General features: G+C 39.1%; 1 protein-coding gene and 1 long non-coding RNA gene across 10 annotated transcripts in view; one reads left to right on the top strand and one right to left on the bottom strand.

The window, feature by feature from the left end:
• The window catches only part of foxp1b (forkhead box P1b), a 185988-nt gene extending 177262 nt beyond the window's left edge, over positions 1 to 8726 (top strand). For 7 of the 9 annotated variants that reach the window (XM_017479637.3, XM_017479632.3, XM_017479631.3 and 4 more), the window contains 5 exons: positions 958 to 1079; positions 2072 to 2141; positions 2696 to 2862; positions 5298 to 5435; positions 5725 to 8726. In XM_017479637.3, the coding sequence (XP_017335126.1) occupies positions 958 to 1079; positions 2072 to 2141; positions 2696 to 2862; positions 5298 to 5435; positions 5725 to 5863 (636 nt within the window). In that variant the 3' untranslated portion in view covers positions 5864 to 8726. Of the gene's footprint in view, positions 1 to 957; positions 1080 to 2071; positions 2142 to 2695; positions 2863 to 5297 lie in introns of all 9 variants that reach the window. The other 2 variants (XM_017479639.3, XM_017479638.3) reach the window with 1 other exon arrangement.
• LOC108271825 (uncharacterized) lies at positions 8603 to 9889 on the bottom strand. The gene is made up of 2 exons (XR_001813942.3): positions 9630 to 9889; positions 8603 to 9044 (listed from the first exon to the last, which is right to left on the bottom strand). It is a non-coding gene; the product is annotated as an uncharacterized LOC108271825 (long non-coding RNA).
• Positions 9890 to 23129: the final 13240 nt, after the last annotated feature.

Genomic DNA, 23129 nt, shown 5'->3' on the forward strand with positions numbered 1-23129 from the left:
ACGCAGAGGAAAGATCACAAGATAAATAAGGTACTCAAAGACTAATAGGTTCTAACCATTAGATTATCTGAAACCGTTCATTGTGTTTCAGCCGCTTTACCAAAACAATGAGCTCAAAATTTCTTACTGCAGTTTCCATTTGGCTTTTTTTCCTTGGGGGGGAAAAAATGTGTTCTTCCGAATGCAAATATAATTTAGCTTAATGATCCTCAGAAGGTGCCGGGAGAGGGGTCCTATTTAAACCTATTTTTACATTTACTCTGGACACTTCACTAGCTTTGAGGGAACCATGGTCGATTTTTATTTATTTATTTTGTTTGTTTGTTTATTTATTTATTAAATTTTTTTTTTTTTTAACAATTTATTTATTTTTTTATTTTTTGCTCAAGCGTTTGATTTTCCACTTTGCATCAAGGCAGGAAACGATCGACTATCTCCTATGTTTACCACGAGCAAATGATAAAGCACCGTGCTGACAGCCCTGCCACACAAAGCCATTTGTCACTGAGCTCTTTATTTAGTAAATATTGGCTGTGTACTGTACAAATGAGCCTGATGAAAAGGTAAATTATGAACACGGTAAAGCATGTTATAACTATGTGGTTTCCCGTCATTGTTCAGTGATGTGGCTGCTTTAAGTGCTGCTTAAAGTGACGGGCCAAAACGTCGTGTTTATTTGATTCAATGTTTTTGCACACTGGAATTCTGTTTGTCTTCTAACGAGGCCCATTACAGTTGGCACCCTGATGACTGGCTCCTTTGTATTTTTAATGTTTGGAAGCCATATCTCTAACTTCGACAGACGAGAGCGTCCAATAAAAGCATGGTCAAATTAAGGCCAGTTTCGCAATGTCAGGCCTGTATAGTGTGTTTTGAAACGTTGCAGTGTATGTCTCTACATTGGCTTATTTCTCTTTGTACTGATAGACTTTTTCTTTTCTTTCACACCAACTGCAGAACGCAGTCCGGCATAACCTTAGTCTTCACAAGTGTTTTGTGCGAGTAGAAAACGTTAAAGGGGCGGTATGGACTGTTGACGAGCTAGAGTTCCAAAAGAGAAGGCCACAAAAGATCAGCGGGTAGGTCCACCCACCCTCCCCCCTCTCCCTTGCACGGCCAACCCTCCTGTCTCGTGGTGTTGATTGATGGAAAGCGTTTCCGTATCATCATCATCATCTCATGTGCTGTGCTGCTGAACTGACTTGCTGCTAGCTTTGCTGTGCATCTCTGTACCCTCGCAGCTGCTTGCTGGGACCCACAGTGACTTGTTTTTGGTCATGCATTCCCTAATCTTCTCACTTGACCATTTTCTGTCTGTCTGTCTGTCCGTCCATCTGTCTGTCTGATCATTACATCCGCCCTGGCTGCTCCTCTCCTCCCCTACCTCCCTCGGTGCCTCCTCCCCTTTCCAGGGTGCTGTGCGCACTAACCTCTCCCTACACAAGTGCTTTGTAAGAATCGAGGATGACTTTGGGTCCTTTTGGACCGTAGACAACGAAGAGTTTAAAAGGGGCCGCCACATTCAGCGAGGCCGCCCCCGGAAGCACGTCGTCGACAGCATCTACGACGAGCTACTAGTACAGTAAGAACCGCCTTCCCCCGTCCCCCGACCAACCCTTCTCCTTCCAACAATATCCCTGCATGATTTGCTTCAATGTGCCACATGCTCATCTTGTCTGTAGTTTTTCATTCATTTTTTTTTCTTTTTTTCTTTGTGTCAATGTCTTTCATCTCTGAAATGATCTATCAGGCTTAATGTGTGGAATCTGCTATGCATAAATCTGTTGAGATAGTCGTCTCTCTGAGTCACATAAATAGTACAGCAGTTCATTTGCAGGTATTGATTTTGTGTATCTTTTATTGGGCATTGTTGTCTTGATGTGAGTCTCGAGTAGTCATCAATCCACATACAGTTCAAGTACTACTGGAAACCTTTGTGTTAAGTGATTTATCAATACCTGCATGTGCTCACACTGTTAACACTCATTTGTAGCTGACTTTTATGATCTTATGTCTTTTAAAATGGAAACTGAATTTTTTGCTGTGTGTGTGTGTATGGTCATTTCTACAGGAGTCCTGCTCTAGTGAAAAACATTCAGACCAGTTTGGGATATGGTCCTGTCCTCCCGGCTACCTTCCAGGTAAATCACCCAGTACTGCTGGGCGAGATAATGATATAATAACGCTGTTGTGATCAATTATGTCATAAATACTTTTATCTAAGACATTATGGGTATTGTGATAGATTATATATATATAAACATTTACAAATGTTGGAAGCAGATTTAATACATTTCAGCTGTTTTTAATGTTTCTATTTGTAAAATGTTCCAAATTTGACAGATTTCATTTTTTCTTCTTTTCAGCGTTTATTTGCGTGTACATTAAATAAAAGCCTCAGGCGATTTTTCAGCTTTATTTTTTAAACACAACACTGTTGTTTTACTAGCAGTATCTGAGTAAGCCTTTATGTTGTGGTACATATCGGGTCGAAACGTTCTGAGAGGTCATGATAGGCTTTTTCATATTGCCCAGCGTAACTCCAGCTGCTTGCGCTGTGTGCCCATGTTATCTTTCATGAATCATATAGCTTTCGGCCTCAATAAAACCCCACTCGTCTGCTCTCCATCTGTGTGCAGCGTACATCAGTGTAGCTCCTCTTCCTCACTCTTACATTGTGCACATACTTTTTCAGGCTTCAATGGCAGAAAACAGCATACCTCTATACACTACCGCTTCCATCGGAAGCCCCACTCTTAACTCGCTTGCCAACGCTATCCGAGAGGAGATGAATGGGGCCATGGACCACGGTAACAGCAACGGTAGTGACAGCAGTCCCGGACGCTCCCCTCTTTCAGCTATGTGAGTGTTTTATGCTTTTAACCCTCACTGTGTGCGTAAGAATGTACAGTATGTGTTTGTGTATTTGAGGATATACGTGCCACTGATTTAAAGTTGGCCTTCAGAAAGCACAGAATTTAAAACAAGGTTCGTAAAATTCTGCAGAAACATTTAGCACATAGAGGAAGTAGAAATTGTGATGTGATTTATTCTCTTCTGATCCGAAATGTGAACGGAAACTCCACCTTTTGGAAAGTTCTCAGTCTGGAATAGATCATAAAGGAAATCGCTCTCTCTCTCTCTCTCTCTCTCTCTCTCTCTCTCTCTCTCTCTCTCTTTCTGTTGTTTCAAGCACCAGGTTTATAAACTCTCCTTTAGTATGTGTCAGTAACGTGTGCTGTCCTAGGCTGCGCTGCTCCAAAATTATTGCCTCCGTTTTCTTTAAATATTTACATAAGTCGTGAATATAAGATGTCCGAGCTCTTTTCCATTTCAGGGAGACTCACAGTGCGTCCAATAATCCTCCAAGCTGCTGAGGGGAGAGTATTCTAAAAAAAAAAAAAAGACCTGTTCAAAATTGTGCCAAAACTTTCACATAGCAAATCAGCTACATTTCTAGAGTTTGTCTAAAATGTCCAGGAACAGGACAAAAATGTCAGCAAAAGCCTTTAAAAAAAAAAAAAAAAAATCTGTAATGAACGTGTGGAGATATGGAGGTGGAAAAATGCTTGTACTAATGATTGGGGGCATAGCTGCAGGCATGGCTCAGTCGCAGGATAGAAATAACAGGATGTGTATGCTAGCCTCGAGGCTGCCTGCCTTTTCACACCTTTCTTGCTCCTTTTTTTTTTTTTTTTTTCTTTTTTTTTGGAATGCACTTGCCAAATTAAATAAGTAGCTCAAAAAATATTTCTCAGACGAGTGTAAGAGCATTTAAGGTACGGAAAAGATACAGTACATATTTTAATGCCGATAAATGTTCTTTTGTAATACAAGCAAGATATGCTTTGCGTGCATCTAGAAATAGTCCCAGACTCATTTCTGTAAAATTTTGTTTGTAATTTTTTTTATTAATATACTAGGTTTAATCCTACCGACCGTTATGACAAGAGTTGTGAGTTTTCATCCGATTGGGCTGTAGTTACGGGGACATGTAATGCAAAGCAGTGTGTTGCCTCCTTAGTGACTCTGGCTACACAAAGCTGTTTGCATCTTTGAGGAGAGTTTTTTTTTTTTTTTTTTTGGTGGATTTTTTTTACTTTTTTAATCCAAAGTGTCAGGAAGAAGATGAGAGGGGGGGAACAAAGATCAGTTTATCACTAATTAACACTTGGCAAACGTGCCGTACCAAAGAAACAGTTTACAGTGCGCTCGAAACACTGATTAATTTAGAGATTCTCCTACAGCTGTTCTTAATGTTCCTTCTTTTTTCTTTTTTTTCTTCCCTTTTTCTGTTTTTTTCTTTTTTTTTCTTTTCTTTCTTCCTAAACTCCACACAAGTCAGCACTCAGGCTCTGGCTCAATTTTCAACAGTGAAAATTTGGCAGATCTCATGTCTTTGGTGAATCCCTTGCCCAGACTGTGGTTGCGGACGGTGGGGGGTGGGGGGGCTTGTTCATGTTTTTCCTTGTTTACGACTGACAGTGTTATTATTCTGGTAAGGGCCCTGTTTCTTATCACCCGGCGTTTGTGTCGAGCCTCCTCGCCAACCCCAAACCGCCTCCGCCTTTTCTCTCTCACTTCCCTGCCAGCACTTTTCTTCCTCCCTTATTGACACTGTGGTAAGGAGGCGCATTAATTTTCTGCGTATTTAAAGCGTGCGTGTCGCTGTCTGCTTGCCGTGTTGTTGTTTTTTTTTTCTTTTCTTTTTTTTCTTTCCTTTCTTTCTTTCTCTTTTTGCCAGCTTGAAGTTGATTAATGACGGAACCTCGTGCAAGGTCGTCCTCTTGGGACCCGCCTCACAGGTTGGGCATGTTAACGAGTGGGAAGAGGAACACACAGCGTGCTGATCTAACGCCACTGGGAGTCTGACAGGCGGCCCTCTCGCGCTTCCCCGAATTCTCTCTTTCTCTCGCTCTCTATGCCTCTCAGTCGCTGGAGTCAATTCTCTCCTCTCCACATCACGCGTTGTTAATCTCCCTCATTTATCAATTCTGAGTGAATACCCTTGTTGTTGGCAGTTGTGGAAAATAAAGCTCCAATGTTCCCCCAATGGTGGAAAAGCAGAAAGAGAGAGAACTGACGTTATCAAGCGCACCAGTGTTTCTCTGTTAGTGTTTAATTAAATGTACAGCCATTTGTTCCCCTGCTCTGTGGTTTTTGTTGTTTTTTTTTTTCTCCTCCCCCCACCCAATGCATAATGTGTATATATATATGTATAAAGATGAACAAAAAGGTTGTGGTTTAATAGGATAAAATAATAAACATGGCCTGTTGTGTGTTCCCGTCATGCGCAGGCATCACATCAGCGTTAAAGAAGAACCACTGGACCCAGAGGAGCATGAAGGGCCGCTCTCCTTAGTGACAGCCAATCACAGTCCAGACTTTGATCACCATAGAGATTACGAGGACGACCACGGGAACGAGGACATGCTGTAAGGCTGCTTTCCCTCGGGTCCTCTCCAAAGGGGCCAAACTTAAAACTGAAATCATCTGTGAGACCACTCCCAACCTAGCAAGTCCGACTGGATTCCCAGTCCCTTTTGTTGACAGCTATAAAAAAAAAAAAAAAAAATTTAAAAAAAAATAAATAAAAAAAAATCAAAAAATTCCAATTTACTCTTAGTGCCATTAATCATGAGATACACATGACGTAAGAAAAAGAAACTATTCCATTTGGGAGTATTTTTCAGTTGTTTTTACTTTTTTTCCTTTGGGTTAAAGGCCAGACCAAGCACGTAATTTCTACTTGCATCCAGTAAAGGAGCCATTTGGTACTGGGGGACTACTACTTCACATTGCCTGGCCTGGTGGCATTGAGACCAGAGTGGACACATGCAGAGAAAGTTCAACACTGATCTAGAAACTACAGAAGAGTGCACACTTGAATCATTAGCCCCCGAACGGACATTGATGCAGAGCATGTGGGCGCGGGTCTACGTGATTTCAGTTCAGTGACACTGCCTTCAAATCAGCTTGGGTTGCTTCCAACCTCGGTCTGATGTTTTGATGGCAAATAATACGACGTTTTGTCCCCCTGATTGTCCTATGCTCTTATTTGCTATATATTGTTTGACTTTTTCTGTACCTGATCAGACCTCATGCCCATTGTTGTAGAGATTCTGTACGGATCTGCACTTGATGATGAATGTGTGTAGTTTCTTTCCATGTTTCATTTCTCTCTTCCTTTCCATTATTTAATGGGAAACAGAATGTCAAATTTACCATGTAGTATTTTTCTGTCATTTATTCCACATTTCAGATCTCCATCACAGTGTCACATTGCTCTCTCTCTCTCTCTCTCTCTCTCTCGCACAAACACACACACACACACACACACACACAGAGTCCATCTGCATATGCACTCCTCATAATGAAGGCTCTCTCCACGCATCAATGAAGTTTAATTTTCACCAGGGAATGAATGACAGAGAAATCAACGCAGGTTATGACTGGTCCTTATGAAATACCTTCTGAAATCCCCTTTCATTGCAGTGTGTTAGCTGCAACCAAATCACTGATCAAAACACTGGTGCGAATGGGGGAGAAAAAATTAAATGTCAGAATAGAACGAAGCAGAGATTTTTTTTTTTTCTTTCTTTTTCCCATCCTGTAATTTATGGACTGTCGGGTTAAGGCTGGAGGACTTTAAAGTGCATTCCCTGTTGTTTTAATGTCTTGTTTGCCCACATCAATGACCAGCCCATTCCCTCTCTTATTAGCAGTTGTTAGTAATTACACATGAGATAAAAAGGTTTAAGGGATTACAAGCCACAGTTGGCATTAGAAGCCATGACCACTTAGCATTACAGCATTGGGGGCAGCCCACTATGACCACATGTTTCCTGCCACATTACCCTGGAAACCAGTATGAAGTCAATTTCAGGCTCACATTAAAAACATCCACGGTACAGTGGTGGGGTGGGGTGGGGTGGGGGGACGGGGGGTACACCGGGGGTGCGTATAGGGGATGCTGGACAGCAATAAGCAGCCACTCTCATTTCCATTTGCTTGCGGTTTCATCCAAAAAAAATCACGAAATGTTTCCAATCGGTAACACCAAGAAGCAAATTAGAAGTAGCGTATCCAAATTTTGCATGTTGATTTATGACTGCAACCAACCACTGTTTAATTTATTATTTCTGTTCTTTATTACAGCCTTTTTTTTTCTTCTTCTTCTTCTTCTTCTTCTTCTTGTTTTTGAATTGTTGATGTGTCTGTTACCTGTGACTACCAAAGATAAACGCCTAGTTTCAAAAAACGAAAGAGAAAAAAAAAGAAAGAAAGAAAGATGCTCTATGTTCCATGCAATAGCAAAACAAGGCCAAATATCCTCCCCATGTAGTGCGAAAGAGGGAAAAGAACAGTCTAAAGCTTTGGGTGAATAAATGAGTGAGATGTTCAACTTTTGCTGATGTTTAAAAGCCAAAGGGATTGTTTAAGGGGCAGCTGCAAGGTTTTTTTTTGTTTTGTTTTGTTTTGTTTTGTTTTGTTTTTTGCGCCTTTAACCAAACGGGAGAGAATAGACGGAGATTGGGATAAACACATGACCACGTTATAGCACTGTTCACTCTGCGCCAAGCTGAAGTTGAGATAAAAGAGAGTGTTTTACTTTGAAAAGTGTCTGGACTAAATACATAGCAGTAACTGAAATCCAGGATGGGGAAGGGATTTAAATAACACAATACTGGACCACACTTCCGTTTGTTTTTCCTTGTTTTCCCGTTGTTTTAATCCTCCGATAAGATTGTATGCCACTTACTATGTGAATCCATATGGAGGTGTATGTTAAACGTTGCAAATGCTTTATGATTGTTTTTACGTTCTGTCTACTTTTTATATCAACTTTGTTTTTATATTAAAACCAAACACTCCTGACAACTAATAAGCTGGGTACAAGGTACTTTAATGGCATATTATTTTTTTGTTTCTTTTTCATTATAAACTCAGCCATACATTTACGATAGACAAAAATGGAAGTCTTTTGATTCACAGAAAATAAGCCACAAGAGCCGGGCAGCTGTCGATGGGCTGAAAGCGGTCAGAGTGTGCAAGACATGCGCTCATCATGCGCTCATCCGAATCTCTTCGCAGTAATGAGGGAGAAGGGGATAAGCAGGTAGATAAGATCATCTTCCGCATGTGTAGCTCAACATTACTAAAGTGAAGCAGCATGAGAAAAACTGTTCGTACGCATACCTCAGTTCAGACCTATAGGGAATGATTAAACAAAGAGAAAAAAAAAAAAAGATACCATTTCACTCTCTTGCACTTAGTCGTATGTCCTGCATGTTTAGTCTAAAACTGTAGCAAATGATATTTTAAGAAAGAGTTTAAAAAAAAAATATATAAAAATGCACAAAAAAAAAAAATAACAAAAAAAAAAAAAAAACCCAACCCTTACTTGTTTATCTTGAAGGTCTCCTGTTCTTTTGTGTTTTAAAAACCAATCCAAACCTCAGGCCTTTTTATTTCCTAAAGAAAAGTCACAAATCTTTCTCTAACGTTTCTTCGAGGCATGGTATACTGTCTTAGACGGCTTCACTTGTGTGGGCTTTTATTCCCGTAGGTTGTACATACACCGCATTATATCTTTGTGTGCTTTCTTGTTTTCTTTTTTTTTTTCTTTAAAAGAACAAAAATGTTTGTAATGCCATGTTTGCTTTATCATTCGAACTGCTTTGTACTGACTATTAAAAAAAAAAAAAAAAAAAAAAAGAAACAAAGCAATGACAAACTGCTGTATGTATTGGAATAGCAAAGTGCTGCAAGTAATTCATGCTTTTTTTTTTCTTTTTTTTTTTTTTACAAAGAATGAGAGGAGGGAATGGGGTGAGCTTTGGGGATAATTACCCGTTTTGGGATTTTGACAACTGTAAAATAGAATATTGACAAGCTTTTTTTTTTTTCCTTTCTTTTTTTTGTATAAAGACTCTCTCTTTTTTTTGTGTGTTAATTTGTTTTTGATACATCCATGTTTAGCGGTCCAGCGTCTGCCTCCTCCGGTGGTCTGGTCCAGGTTAGGAGCTCGGAGCTCAGACACTCTGAATGAAAAATAAAAAAAAATGTAAAAATAAAAATGTCCTTATGACATTATGAAAATCATAGAGAGCTGTGCTGAAGTGCTGCGTGATATATTGGGGTGTATCGGATATCAGATCCTTCATATAAAACAGGAGGAAAACAGTAAATATACAGTGCCAAGACTAGTTTTGTTTCTTTCTTTCCCTAAACCGGATTATCTTTCATATTCCTGTGAACTTTTTCTGCTTCTAACATTTCATAATACTGATTTCTGTATTCCTTTTCTTCTAGTTTTCTAACGTTAAACCCAAGCACAGTAAATTTCAGAATTCCCAAAAGTCCCTCAACCTCGTGTGCATGATTAAGAATGGAATTTGAGATCATTCCCCACACACACACACTCTCACACACCTTCTAATCCTGCCCCCATTTCCTACAATAGTAGTGATTTCTTGGTGTGATGCTGTACAAGCTCACAAGGTTAAAGGTACAGTGAAGGAAACGACCCCGAGTGACCCAACAGATCTCTCTCAAGGCTGTAAACCTGTCGTTTTCTTCTTCATATTTTCATCTCATTCTGTTAGAGAACAGATTTTCCTCATCACCTGCTTCATCAGTCTGTAATCCCGTCTTCACTCTCATGTCTTATGCAGACGATCATGTTCAAATCCAGTCTCGGCGACTGACTGGAACATTCAATAAAAATGCAATAAAAACGCTGGTGGTTCACGGCTGTTTCTCAACATCGTCATTTCCGCTGTCTCGGGTTGCCGGCGATACGCTCGTGAAACACTTGGAACAAAAAAAAGCACGTTAGGAATGAAACGGAACCCAGGTTTCCACACTGCATACAGTGGACGTGCGCGGCGAGGGTTTTAATAACAGACCGGGCCGTGGACCGGGTTCTAGACCCGGCCGTCGGCTCTGCTGGTCGCGTGCGCGTGTTGTACGGGCTCCAGCGGCCGCGGCTCTGCTTGCGCATTAAATTCTCCTGTAATTAAAGAGACCGTTAAACCGTCCCTCCCACTAGCAATTTAGGTAACTGCATTCGAACAGCTATAAATCGTGACCGCATTAAACTTCCCCCCAAAAATATCACCGATATGGATTTCCTGATGGAGATGAACGCTGATGATGACGAGTGGCTTTTTATGAAGGAAAGTGCAGGGTCGTGTTCGCCACTAAACAGCAGACAGAGATCAGGCTTAAGCACTTTTAATCTTGTGAAACAAGCAATTACAAACAGCCGCATCGATTCGTTAAAAAGCTCCAGGTGACATAAATTGTTTCGTGCTTATCTTATTGCTCAGACACATAAACGCCATCAAGTGTATTATTAATTCACGCCACTCAAAGGCAGGGTTTAAAGGAAACGGTATATTAAAAAAAAAAATAAATAAATAAAAAATGCTTTTAGTGCTGATATTTCGCTCTGCTTGTCGCTTTGCTATCTCTGTGGGATCGTCTCGCGGGAGTGAACGGGGTTTTTGCCGGCCCGTGAGAACACACAGTAGCCTACGCGCTCTCTCATGGCGCACACGTAAACTTTGGAAAGTCGTTGTAAAGTCTGAAAATAAAACTATATGGATTGATACTAAAGCAGGTTAAGATCTGATCGAGTGGCTTCGTGTGGGTTTCAGCAATAGCGTATAAACGATGACTGCGTTTACACGGACAGCAGTAATGTAATTATTGAGCTTACTCTGAGTAAGATAATACTGTGATTAAGGTGTGTACATGAGTCGCTTTTAGAATACTCCTGTCATGTACGCGTTTTACATGTTATAGAACATGATTAGATTAACACCCTGCGTCATTACGTCACCGCGCCACGCCGTCCGACGTCCCTCCAGAATTTCACGTATCGACATGCAGTTCGTCTTCGTTATGGGACCGTATACAGTGTTGGGTGTGTTTATTTATTTATTTTTTTTACGAACGCTTTAAGTGCAGTTAATTATTTGTCATGCTATACGTGCTAATAGACGACTGCTTGAAGCGGTGGGTGTGCCCCAAATCGCGTACTTACCGTCTATATAGTAGCCGAGATACATGTATTTTTCCCCACTACAGGCCTGTAGTAGGCAAGTATGCGATTTGGGACGCGGCCGAACTCTCTTGTTCGCCGTAAATCGTGAAACTGCCGTGTGTGATCGTGTCCTGTCGCAAAATGCGGTGAAAACTCTCACACGACGTTCATAATGTGATTAAGGTGTTTACATGTCTGTAATACACGTCCATAATGCGACTAAAACGGGAGTACTCCACACGTCTTAATTCGATTATTGCGAGTATGACCTTAATTAGATTAAGGTAAGTAAAAATTTCTGTTTACATGGTAGTTTCTTAATTAGAGTATGGTCTTAATCGGATTAAGAGTGGATTATTGTTGTCCATGTAAACGCAGCTGATGTGACGAGAGGAAAGTATGATTCGAATGATTCAAATATAGACCAGTGAGCTTCGAGTTGAAATGGAAGGTGTGTGAAAACGCACAAACCCCCTTGTTAATGCTTTGGATGCACAGATAATTTTTATACATTAAAGTAGCACTACGTATAAGGAAACCCCCGTGTCTGAGATCACAGTGCAGTAGCTGAATTCTGCTAAACAGCCCAAAATGACCAAAAATCAGGGAGAACCCTTCCCATAATGCCCGCATCCATACATCATAATATAACCGTGCTTCGACTTTTCCCTCTTTTTAAACATTTCAGTCTTCCTAAATGTGTCTGATTACGAATAATCCCGTTTTTCATTTCTAATTCGAATCATTTTTATGATCGCTGGCAGCATCGTACTGTAACGCAGCTGTCACTGTTCATTACAATGCCACGTGGTGTACTGCACGACCTTTACAGCTACTGCGTGCGCATAATTACACGGAAAAATATTATATTAATGACCAATAATACAATAGTTACAGATCGTTTTAAAAACACGTGATCAGCGAGTGCTACAAGCGGAGTGAATTATGTCCAGTTATTCAACGTTATATCAATTTGTCAACCTCTGTTAACGTTTCAGGTGCATGTTCAAACGATTACTAATATTATCTTCGTGGAAATACTTCGTTCCAGAGAAACACGCACAGACACATTTAATGTAGTTTGCAAATGTCATTTTAATGTCACAATAATTGATGGTGTTTTGAGTGACAGAAAGCTGGGCGCTACATACATGTGTATAAATATAATTTTTTATTTTTTTCATAGCCGTTAAAAAATATGATCGTTTCTTTATAATTATGCACGTGTTAGTTTCAGCACATGGCGTTATAATGAATAGTGACACTTGCATTGCAACGTGATTATAAGTTATCAAGGAATGATTTATAACACAATATTAGCGCTTTATGAGGCTTTATTAGCGGTTATAAAATGCTTGCGAGATATTATTAGCAACCTTCAGACAATTCTAATGATTTATGAACATCGGCTTTATTGAGAATATTACCAGATTGGATTTTGTCCAGAATGCTTGGTGTTTTTGTTTGTTTATTTGTTTGGGTTGGGGTTTTGTTTTTTTGGTGTTTTTTTTTTTTTTTTGGTCTATAACATACTTTGACACATACGGTTTAAGAAAAATTTGATACGTTTCCACTAAAACAATGTAGAAATGTTTAATTAACTTTCTAAAAAAAAAATAAAAAAAAAAACAGCTATTAAAAAAAAAAGCTGTTAAAAAAGATAAAAATGAGTAGGCTATGAATAAAGGCGATACTTCTCACGGTCATATTTATTATTTTTCTATTTCATTTATTACATATTAAATGAAAAGCAAATAAAAGAAAGCAAGAAATAGCTGCTGGTTTGTTTGTGTCTTTCAGTGAAGTTTGAGTGGAATCTATAAACACAATTCCTTTGCTTTAGGGGTTGAGCAGACTTTGAAACGTATGCTGAAGGGAAACTTTTTTTTTTTGGTAAATCTTATAGTTTCAGAACGATAGCAGAAAATATCAAAACGCAGAGAAAAAATGTGCGTAGCAAAGGTTTTTGAAGGCCACCACGCACACACAGTGCCTGCATGGTCATCATCATCATCATCATCATCATCATCATCACGGCCCCCCCCTTCAGCGCAGTGCTTTAGGAGTGAAATTAGTGCATTATCTTATTTACATATATTGAGTTGCAGTAACAAAACTCTATTTCTGCTTCTCATTTCATTTTAATTAAAGCAGTGCAATGTAACAGCAATCCACACAAGAGCCTCCCTTTAATAGTCAGAGCTGGCAAATCCCCAACATTGAAGCATGGCAATTAGCAAAGGCAGTCAGCGTTTGTTATTCAAAGGTTCAGAATAGATTACGGGGGGGGGGGGGGATTTTGTTTATTAAGATGGCCTGCTGCGGGCGTTGGCATGCAATAGACCTGGCTGCAATTAGATTCCAATTATTTGTCTGTTTTCTGACATTGCAAACAGGCACTTAGCACATCAGTTAATTTGACACACACTGCTGCTTGGATTAGCCAGTAATTAAAACACGTTCTGTTAATTAAATGATGTCCACTTTATTTCAGGGCCTCTTATGTTTGGAGGCCTTTTTTTATTTATTTATTTATATATATATTTTTATTTTGTGTGTAGCGAGCACTGTTTTGGCTCATTGGTTGCCAGACGCTGCGCTAATCAGACCTTGTTTTGTTTCAATTAGCACCTGCTGTTGAAAAGATTGCCTGTCACTGCTCTTCAGCCCCCACAGAGATGCAGCTCCATGTACGCTGGCAAATATTATGGAAACATGCACCTCTGCAAATATCATCTGGATTGTGTAAAAGAGCAAAGGATCGAATGGAAGAATTGAAGAATGTTCAGGGGAGTTGACGCAATGCTGACTGGACCTTAGTAGTTTTTTCCCCCTGCTGTTAAGTAAAACAGTGTAACTTTAAGACTATTGTAAAAAAAAAAAAAAAAAAAAAAAGCATTAAACACGTGACATACCAGAGGTTCAAAATGATTTATATACTTTCAAAAGCAGATGCATTAACGGCTGCAATTCTTTTTGAGAACACTTAAAGCCATCCTGGTTAATTCCTTCCACACACTCCGTATTCAAAGAAGCATTTCTTAATAATTTAGGTGATGCAACAGACATGAATAATTATAAGTCTGACTGCTTTATGTCACCATGCATTAACAGATATGCCCAAGTTTTTTTCTTCATTTACATTTTCATCAAAGCACAAGGTCAGTGCATTTCATCCACTCAGTCAAATGGAGTGAAAGTAAAGACTTTTTAAATGAATCATTTTTTTTTTTTAAATTAATTAATTAATTTAATTATTTATTTATGTATTTTAACAAAGCTATCAATTTACCATTTAAACATGCACAGGTTACTTTTAAATCGATGAAAAGCATGTTTTTTTTTTCCCCTTAAGATCGTAAAGAACCACAGTCTTAAAGCATGTCTTTCTCTCAATTCAACCTATATTTAAAATGTTTCTTCAGTCAGAGGGAAAGCAATGAGAGGAAGAAAAGAAGGGAAAAAAAAAAGTCATTAAAATATGTCATGACCGCTGTTTACCTGCAGTTCACCTTTGATTGAAGCGGAGTCTGACTTTACACTGATGCTCCTTTAATCTGTATGACTGGCATGTTAATTTCCCTGACACTGCCATTCAAAAAACACAAACATGAAATGTTGGTTTTAGGAGCTGGGGACCTGCTAGAGTGAATTTCAAGCACTTATTCAAATATTTCATTAAAATGTAAATCTTACAATGGTCGAACGCCTAGCTGTGCACAAGCCATGACTTTAGAAGTTATGAAGTTATAACACTAATCTGTTTTTTCCCCTCACTCTCTGATGCCAATTAACTTGGACTATAAATGTTCTTATGTTGTTTTATCTCTCATAACAGCATGCCAACAATTGCATCAAACGCAGTAGGAGTTTGAAGGGAATGTTATTGACTATTAAGGTGCGTGGGAGGTTGGCGGAAAAGTGGAGGGGGAAGAGAAGCCAATTAAACATCAAGCTTCTAGCAGACTGAAGACTGGTAACTCATCAATTCTCTTATCTTAATGTGCAAATGCACTGATTAAAATTGAGCCAGTGCAAGGGGAGAAGGGGAAAAAAATCCATTGGAATTGTAGGAGAACGAAATGCCAGTGTGTAGGCACTAATCTAGGGGGTTAGCGAGTGAGGGGCGATGGCTAGTGGCCACTGTCTGATAGATCTCTCTGTCACTCAGCAAAGTATCGATGCTATTATTTATACAGTACGCAGGCACAAAGTGTGGCTCCGAAGACCTCCCGGTGCTGTCGATACATTTATCTCGCATAAGTAATTTAAAAGCCAAGCGAGTTACTTAGAAAAGGTAAATAAAGGATGTTTGGAAGACTAGTGAGGCTTCAAGGCATATTTGTAACCTGCTACAACAAACTGCAATAATAATAGAGCTGTGATTTGTGCCTGTGACTAATCTAATAAATAAATACAGATGTCATGAAAATTCAATTTGTCACTCCTTAGAAGCACAACCCCGTGTGCATCCTAACAGGAACAAACAGGAAGACCTAAGAGTTTGTGAATCTTTGACAATCTAACTCCCTGTGCTTTTTTTTTTTCCTTTTCCTTTTCTATTCCATTTCTATGCCACAGACAACGCCCACCTCCTATTCCTTCCTTTATCTACTTCTTCTTCTTTCTTTTTTTTTTTTTTTTTCTTCATATTTTTTTTTTTTTTCATTTTTAACACTCAGGGAAGAAGACAAAATGGTTGCAGGTGGTGATGAAAATAAAAGCCATCCATCATTATTTATTAGGCATGAAAAAGATACACAATAATGTAATTTAATCTCTCAGCAGACAATTATTTCCACATATTGATAATGCAATGAGAAAAGTGTCATGAATTCTAATATCGTGTTTGCTTTTATTGGTGTATAATACAAGCAGAACAAATAATGTAATTGTATCAGGAGGAAAATGTAATTATTTGCACATGCTAACACTATAATACCAATGTGGATCAGACCACGGCATCACATTATTTTGCTGTGCTTAACTAGTTACAATTTGCATTATGTCTCAGCGGCAGTAAAGGCACACCCTGCCTGCTTTCTGGGTCCCGCTGAGCAGTTTCCTGTTACACTGAGTCTATATTACAAAGCTGTAGATGTTCTGATCTTATAGTGTGAGAATTTGATCATGCTTGGTCTGATTACAAGTTCTGTATATACAGGGGTTATATATATATATATATATATATACACACACATACACACATACACACATATACAATACTGTGAAAAAGTTTTAGGCACATGCAAAGAAATGCTGTAGAGCAAAGATGTCTTCAAAATAATTAAATTAAATATTTGTGTGTGTATATATATATATATATATATATATATATATATATATATATATATATATATATATATATATATATAATCTAAAAAAATACTTTTAGTAAAATTAGAGGGATCATAAAAATCCCATGTTGTTTTATATTTAGTACTATCCTGAATAAACTATTTCACATAACAGATGGTTACATATATACATATACACAAGACAAGACAGGAGCTGAATTTATAAAAATTACCCCTTTAAAAAATTTACAAACCCTTGATTCTTACTTAATCCCGTGTGTCGTTACCTGGATGATCAACGACTGTGTTTATGTTTTGTGAGAGTTGTTCACGAGTCGCTTGTTCGTCCTGAGCAGTTAAACCGCCCACTGTTCTTCAGAAAAATCCTCCAGGTCCGGCACATTCTTTACTTTTCCAGCATATTTGAGCCTTTTCCAACATCGGCTATATGATGTCCAGATCCATCTTTTCACACTGAGGACGACTGAGGGACTCGTACACGACTATTACATGAGGTGCAAACATTCACTGATCCTCAAGAAGACAACAGGATACATTAAGAGCCATGGGGGTGGGGGGGTTAACAAAAGTTAACATACCCCTTGTAGAATCGGCAAAATCTTAATACTCTTAACAACATAAGAATCAGTCATAAATCAAAAAAATCAAGAAGGTATCAGGATAAACTTTTGAACAGGATGATCGGTTAGTATTTTGTCTTCTGAGTGACATATAACTATCTTATTCATCGTCTGAAGGGCAGGACTAAATGAAAAAAATAAGCTCTTTAAACAAAATAATAACAATTTACACCGATCATCCTGTTCAACAGTTTATCGTGATACCTTCTTGATTTTTTTGATTTATGATTTATGATTGATTCTTATTTTGTTAAAGAGTATTAAGATTTTGCCGATTCTACAAGGGGTATGTTAACTTTTGGGCACAACTGTACATATCAGAAGATCCATGACCTGTGATTTGCATTATGATCTAACATGCAATAATGCCAGACAAGCCATGCATGTGAAGCGCATACGGCTTTAACTGACTTTTCTCAGATTTATTAAATGTTTTTTTGATGCATGCGCAGTCAGGTCAGATAAAGCAAGGCCTTTTTTTTTTTCCCTCCTCAGTATGTTTAGTAGAATGGTGTTGCTGCCATATTGAACTAATGACCACGAGAGTCGATGTAGAATTAGATCAAGCAGGCGCACTTGTGTCTTCCTGACATTATGAAAATGTTTTATTGATGACTCATTATAGGCAGTCCGGCATGAGGTGAGGGATTTTTTTTTTTCTTTTTCTTTTCGATTTGCCCTAATAGAAGATGCAAAGTCTAATAATGATAATGCCTCCTGAATAATTAATACCAAAACCTCATCCATCTCAGTGCGGGATATGTACATATTTTAGGCGCTCATTTGCATATTCAGAACAAACAGCAGCACAAAGCCATTAGAGGACCAACGAGCTTCTTCTGTGTGACGCATAATAATGAGAAGCTTTTGAGTGATTGGTTTTTGAGAATTAAGACAAGGAGGGGGGGTGGGGGGTTGAAACAGGCTCGGAGCTTTAAAGCCGGAGCACTGAAATACCTCACACTGGTTCTTATTTCAGTGCCTCGCACCCATACTGCGCATACGACAGCACACTGCACCGGAGGCTAGAGGAGTGTTTGCAAGTCATTAGTGATTTGTAAATGATATTTGCTCCCTTGTGACATGTCATTTGAAATGCTATTTCTAATAATAATACCCAGTGATATTAAAAATAAGAGTTTAATTATCTTTATGTTATTGCATCTTTCACAAATTCAGTCTTGAGTGTTTAAAAGACTCAATGACTTTCAATATTAGTTGTGATCCAAAGTCGCATCTAACAAATATTACACATTCCTAAAAAGTTTATTTTTCTTTCTTTCTTTCTTTTTTTTTTTTCTTTCTCTCTATCGCCACAGAATTTTGCCCCCGAATTGGCAAAGGATAAACATTGTGTGGAATCGATTGGGAAAGTGAATCTTCAGCTGTCTGAGTACGTATTGAGGTTTCATCCATCATGCTACTGTGATGGTATTGTGGGCAAATTCATTCTCGGCGTAGCTTGGTGGATTAGAGGTGTGGTAGGATGGGCACCTTCTCTTTTGGCATTGTGCATGGCATTGTAACCGCCTCAAAGCCGCTCATTTGAACTGTCACCTCCTTCCTTAATGACTCCTTACAAATCCTGCTGCTTCCTGCAGTGTGTTTCCTGTCTTCCTTTTTATGAAAGAAGGGGGGGAGTGAGATAAGGAGTGAGACAGAGAAAGCAAGAGGATGGTGTACTGCTCTAAGCTGGCTCGACCAGGAGCCACACGATTGCTCTAACACTGTTTTGCTATGCATTTTGTGAAATGAATCAGCGGCTCAGAGATCAATAGAGTCCCTGCGGTACTCATGGGTGATCACGCTGCCAACCAGGCACCAGCAAAGCCACGCAAACCTTCCCTGGACACGCCAATGGTCTCTGAAATTAAAGCTGGCATCGGTTAATCCTCCTAAATGGACCCCTTTGACTCAGTTCTGGTTTTCATTTCACCTCAGCTGATGATAAAGGCATGACAGAAATACAGAAGACTATCAGCTTGTGGAGGGTGATGGGTTCTGCCAGCTTATCATACGACTGGCAGCTAACTTTCCTTTCCCCCTTAGCGCCTGGCATTTAGACAGAACTGAGGAGTCAATTTCCATAAGCAAGTTGTGTTTAGCTGTAAATAAGAACACACACACTCACACACCCACACACTTACATCCTTATACGCTCCTCTCACCACATGTACAAAAAAACAACAAAAGCAGCTGTGATTGGTTGGAGAGTAAAAAGTTTACATTTGCCCTCGTCTGCTGAAGCAGCAGGCTGTGAGCGGTAGAGCGAATGCATGTAAATCCAAACGAGCGGCAGATTGACAGGGATCTCGCCAAGCAGGTTTCGCCTGTAGCAGGGAGGGATTAACAAGCTTAAAGAGGGGCTTAAACACCATCCTCCCAGTTTACCTGTTATACCGTGGACCCTGCATCAAAGGATAGGTTGCACTGGTGCTTTTTAATACCCTTTTTATGTTTGTTCACAGTTGTCAGGCTCAGGAATGAGCGCGTTTCATTTTGCAGGGGTTAAGGCTGGTAATCGGTTTAAAAAAGTTTAGCGTATAAGTATTATTGATGTGAAACTGACCAATATGAAGCTCTTTTTGGGAGGGGGGTCTTTTTTGGTTTTGCCTAAAAATCTTTGGAAATCTCACACAGGGTTTGCAGTTACAGCTGAACGTCCTGTAGAACCGCAGTACATACGTACAGGATCAGTTCAGTGTTGCAGAAACCCTGTATCAAGTTCAGGAAGGCAAAAGAAAACATTAAAAGTGCTAAATATGTATGTCGTTATTTTGACTAATTACATATTCTGATTTATATTGTTACTTTGAATTAATAACATTATTTCAAGGTATTACGTTAATACCTTTAATAGGACGTAATATCTCGCTATGCTGAATTAATCATTCCTTATTTCAAGTTATGGCATTATTCCGACATATTATTTTAACTTCTATCGCTTAAATAAATGGAATCTCGCAATGGTTATAGCGGCCATTTTGACCTTTTGAATTAATGTAAATTAGACGTATATGAGGGGGGCATGGATCTTAGTGGTTAGCACGTCTGCCTCGCACATCCAGGATTGGAGGTTCATATCCCGCCCTGTGCACGCACGGTTTGCATGTTCTCCCCGTGCTACTGGGGTTTCCTCTGGGTACTCCGGTTTCCTCCCCCAGTTCAAAGACATGCATTGTATGGTCATCTCTAAATTGAGACTGTGTGATTGTGCCCTGTAATGGGTTGCCACCCTGTCCAGGGTGCCCTGAATTCCCTGGACTAGGCTCCAGGCTCCCCACAACCCTGTGTAGGATCAGCGGTACAGAAAAATGGATGGATGTTATGATTGTTTTAACACTGCACAATTTTTTTTTTCTCCAAACACATGCATGGTAGGCTGATTGGCGTGTCTAAAGTGTCCGTAGTGTATGAATGGGTGTGTGAGTGTGTGTGTGAGTGTGACCTGCAATGGATTGGCACCCTGTCCAGGGTGTACCCCGCCTTGTGCCCCATGCTCCCTGGGATAGACTCCAGGTTTCCCGTGACCCTGAAAAGGATAAGCGGTATAGAAGATGTATGGATGGATAATGAGATATTAAATTGAAATAAAGACATAGCACTTTAATTGTTTAAAAATAATAAACCAGTTATTATCTGGTTTTGGCTACAATTGTACATAAAACAATTGGGGGGGGGGGGGGGGGGGCGACAGTATTAGCACAAGAAAAAAAAAAAAACAAGCGTGATGCGATTTATTTTGCAACATCAGTACAAATACTAAAATTTCCAGTTTTTCAAATGCGTAGAACTCTCTCAGGAACTGCCTGCCATTTACAAAAAAAAAAAAAAAAAAAAAGCACTCTTTTTTTGTTTGGGTGTTTTCGCTTTTAAACAATGATAAATTTTTTCTAAACCCAGTGTTTGCTGCCAGGGAAATTAATGGGAGGGCTGTCAAGTGCATACAGGAAGTGGACCTTTTAAATAAACACATTGTTTCAAAACCAGTCCACACCCTTACTGTTTACAGCTGGAGTGCACGGCTCAGCTTGTCAGCGACAGCTTGTCACTGGGCTCCAGCAATTAATCCTCCCTGACAAGGCCATTCGGCCATACGGAAGAGAGAAAGCAAAAGAGGTGGGAGAGTCAATAGACACAACTTCTCTCCCGAAGAGACAGAGAGAGCTCAAAGATACTAAAAATCAATGTGGCACTTTCACCACTCTTTTATCATTGAGACAAGACAGATCTGGAGGGTATGTTTATATCAACCCTCATCACATGACTGATGTAGAGCCAGCATCACTATGCATATCATTTAATCCTGTGTAGTTGTATAATGTACATGCACATATCTAAGACACCTACTCATTAGGCTAGCTCGTATTAACACCAGAACATGTTGAAATAAATTCCACAGTATGTTTATGTGTCAGATATTAAGTCTATTTAAAAATAGCACTTGTTCACATTTTTACATTATTATACTGCATTTGTATATAACATGTAAATACTTGTACTCCAGAGAAAAGATGATTTATGAGATAACAGCAGAATCCACATAGGAATGAATGTTCAGATTTCCCGAGTATTCACTTAACTGTGCTAGGGTTAAGCTGTTTTGATACGTAGCATTGGTTTTGTGCTGCTTTCTTATACTTCACATCACTTCATTTCCAAGACGTTTCTCTTCGGGTCTAAAATGTCTGGTTACTTTCTTGCTTCTGCAAAGAAACACTACTTAAATGTTCGGTACCTTTTTAAGAACATACATAATCTACTTAATGACACTGGCACACTTATTCAGCAAGGACATGTTGAAACTATGATCGCACTATGATTTTTGAAAATTATATTTACACTGGGCGTAAACGTCTGGTTTAGCTCGGTTCGGAGCTAGTTAAGGGCGCCCTGTTTGTTTGGTTGTTTAACAGGTTAGCTAGCTCGACCTACCTTTCTAATTAGCGACCTGCTTAAGTAATATAGCAAATGACCATTCTCAGTAAGCTCCATTCACACCTGGAATTCTCCTGTCTCTCGAATGTGTGTGTCTTGACTACTTGTGATCGTAGATATCCATGAAACCTAGATCACGCATCCGTGGTGCGCTCTAGGTTACAGCAACTTTTCAGATTATCCACATAGAGTTCAACTGATGTGTATCTCAGAGTATCTATGAAGATTGTTTTGAAAATGTCGGCACACGTTTGTATTGTATTGTATTCGGTTGTAAGAATCCAAATCAGTGTCGGTGGGGTGGGGGGGGTTGTGCAGTGCAGCTTAACACACTCGGCACTGTGGGATAGAGTAACGCCATCTCTCTCATTCAGAGAGATTCATAAATAAAGTGATCCTAGATCTTGAGAGTCATTTTAACAAAATCCAAATACGGTGGTGCTTTACAATAAAATAGTGACTCAAATCCATCTCTTGTATTTTTTTTTCTTTATGCTCTTTTTGTGCTTGGGTTCAACAGCAACAAGAACAGTTTAGTAATTAACCACAGCACTTTAGCAACGAATGACAACAATGCACCTGGAGACGTAATCTGCATTTGACTACACTGAATAACAAAATAAAGCAAAGCATTACCTTAATGGTAAAAGGTTTCAATTTTTTCTCATATACCTTGCCGTTAATCTCAATTTAACCTATGACATTTTGCATATGGAATCACTTAAGCACTTCTTATCCTGCCTAATATAAAATTTGCCTGTTCATTGTTATCCCATTATCCCTTACCTTTATATGTGCTGTTACATTTTAGTGTACATCTAGTTTACATTTCAGTGAGGTGGCCATGTCTAGTTATCACAGACCAAAAAAACTAATAAAAACACTTCCCACATCAAGCAGTTAATAGTCTGTAAACACAAATGTAGTGGCCATTCATGTTTAACCTAGTCTATGCTAGAGCTTTCATTCTACTGGTGCACCAGGACTGCAGGGTGTGGGATGATTAACATACAGAAAACACTGGTATTGATATTAAAGTGCACATATTATGGTTTTGAAACGTGCTTAATTTTGTTTTAAAGGTCTCATACGATAGATTTACATGCATCCATTTAAAAAAAACACTTTGATGTGCTCATAATTTAAATTACAGCATTACCTTTCTTCCCCCCAGAGTCACAAACGACTCGTTCAATGATC

This window comes from Ictalurus punctatus, chromosome 11 (genome assembly GCF_001660625.3).
Source record: "Ictalurus punctatus breed USDA103 chromosome 11, Coco_2.0, whole genome shotgun sequence".
Taxonomy (NCBI): Eukaryota; Metazoa; Chordata; class Actinopteri; order Siluriformes; family Ictaluridae; genus Ictalurus; species Ictalurus punctatus.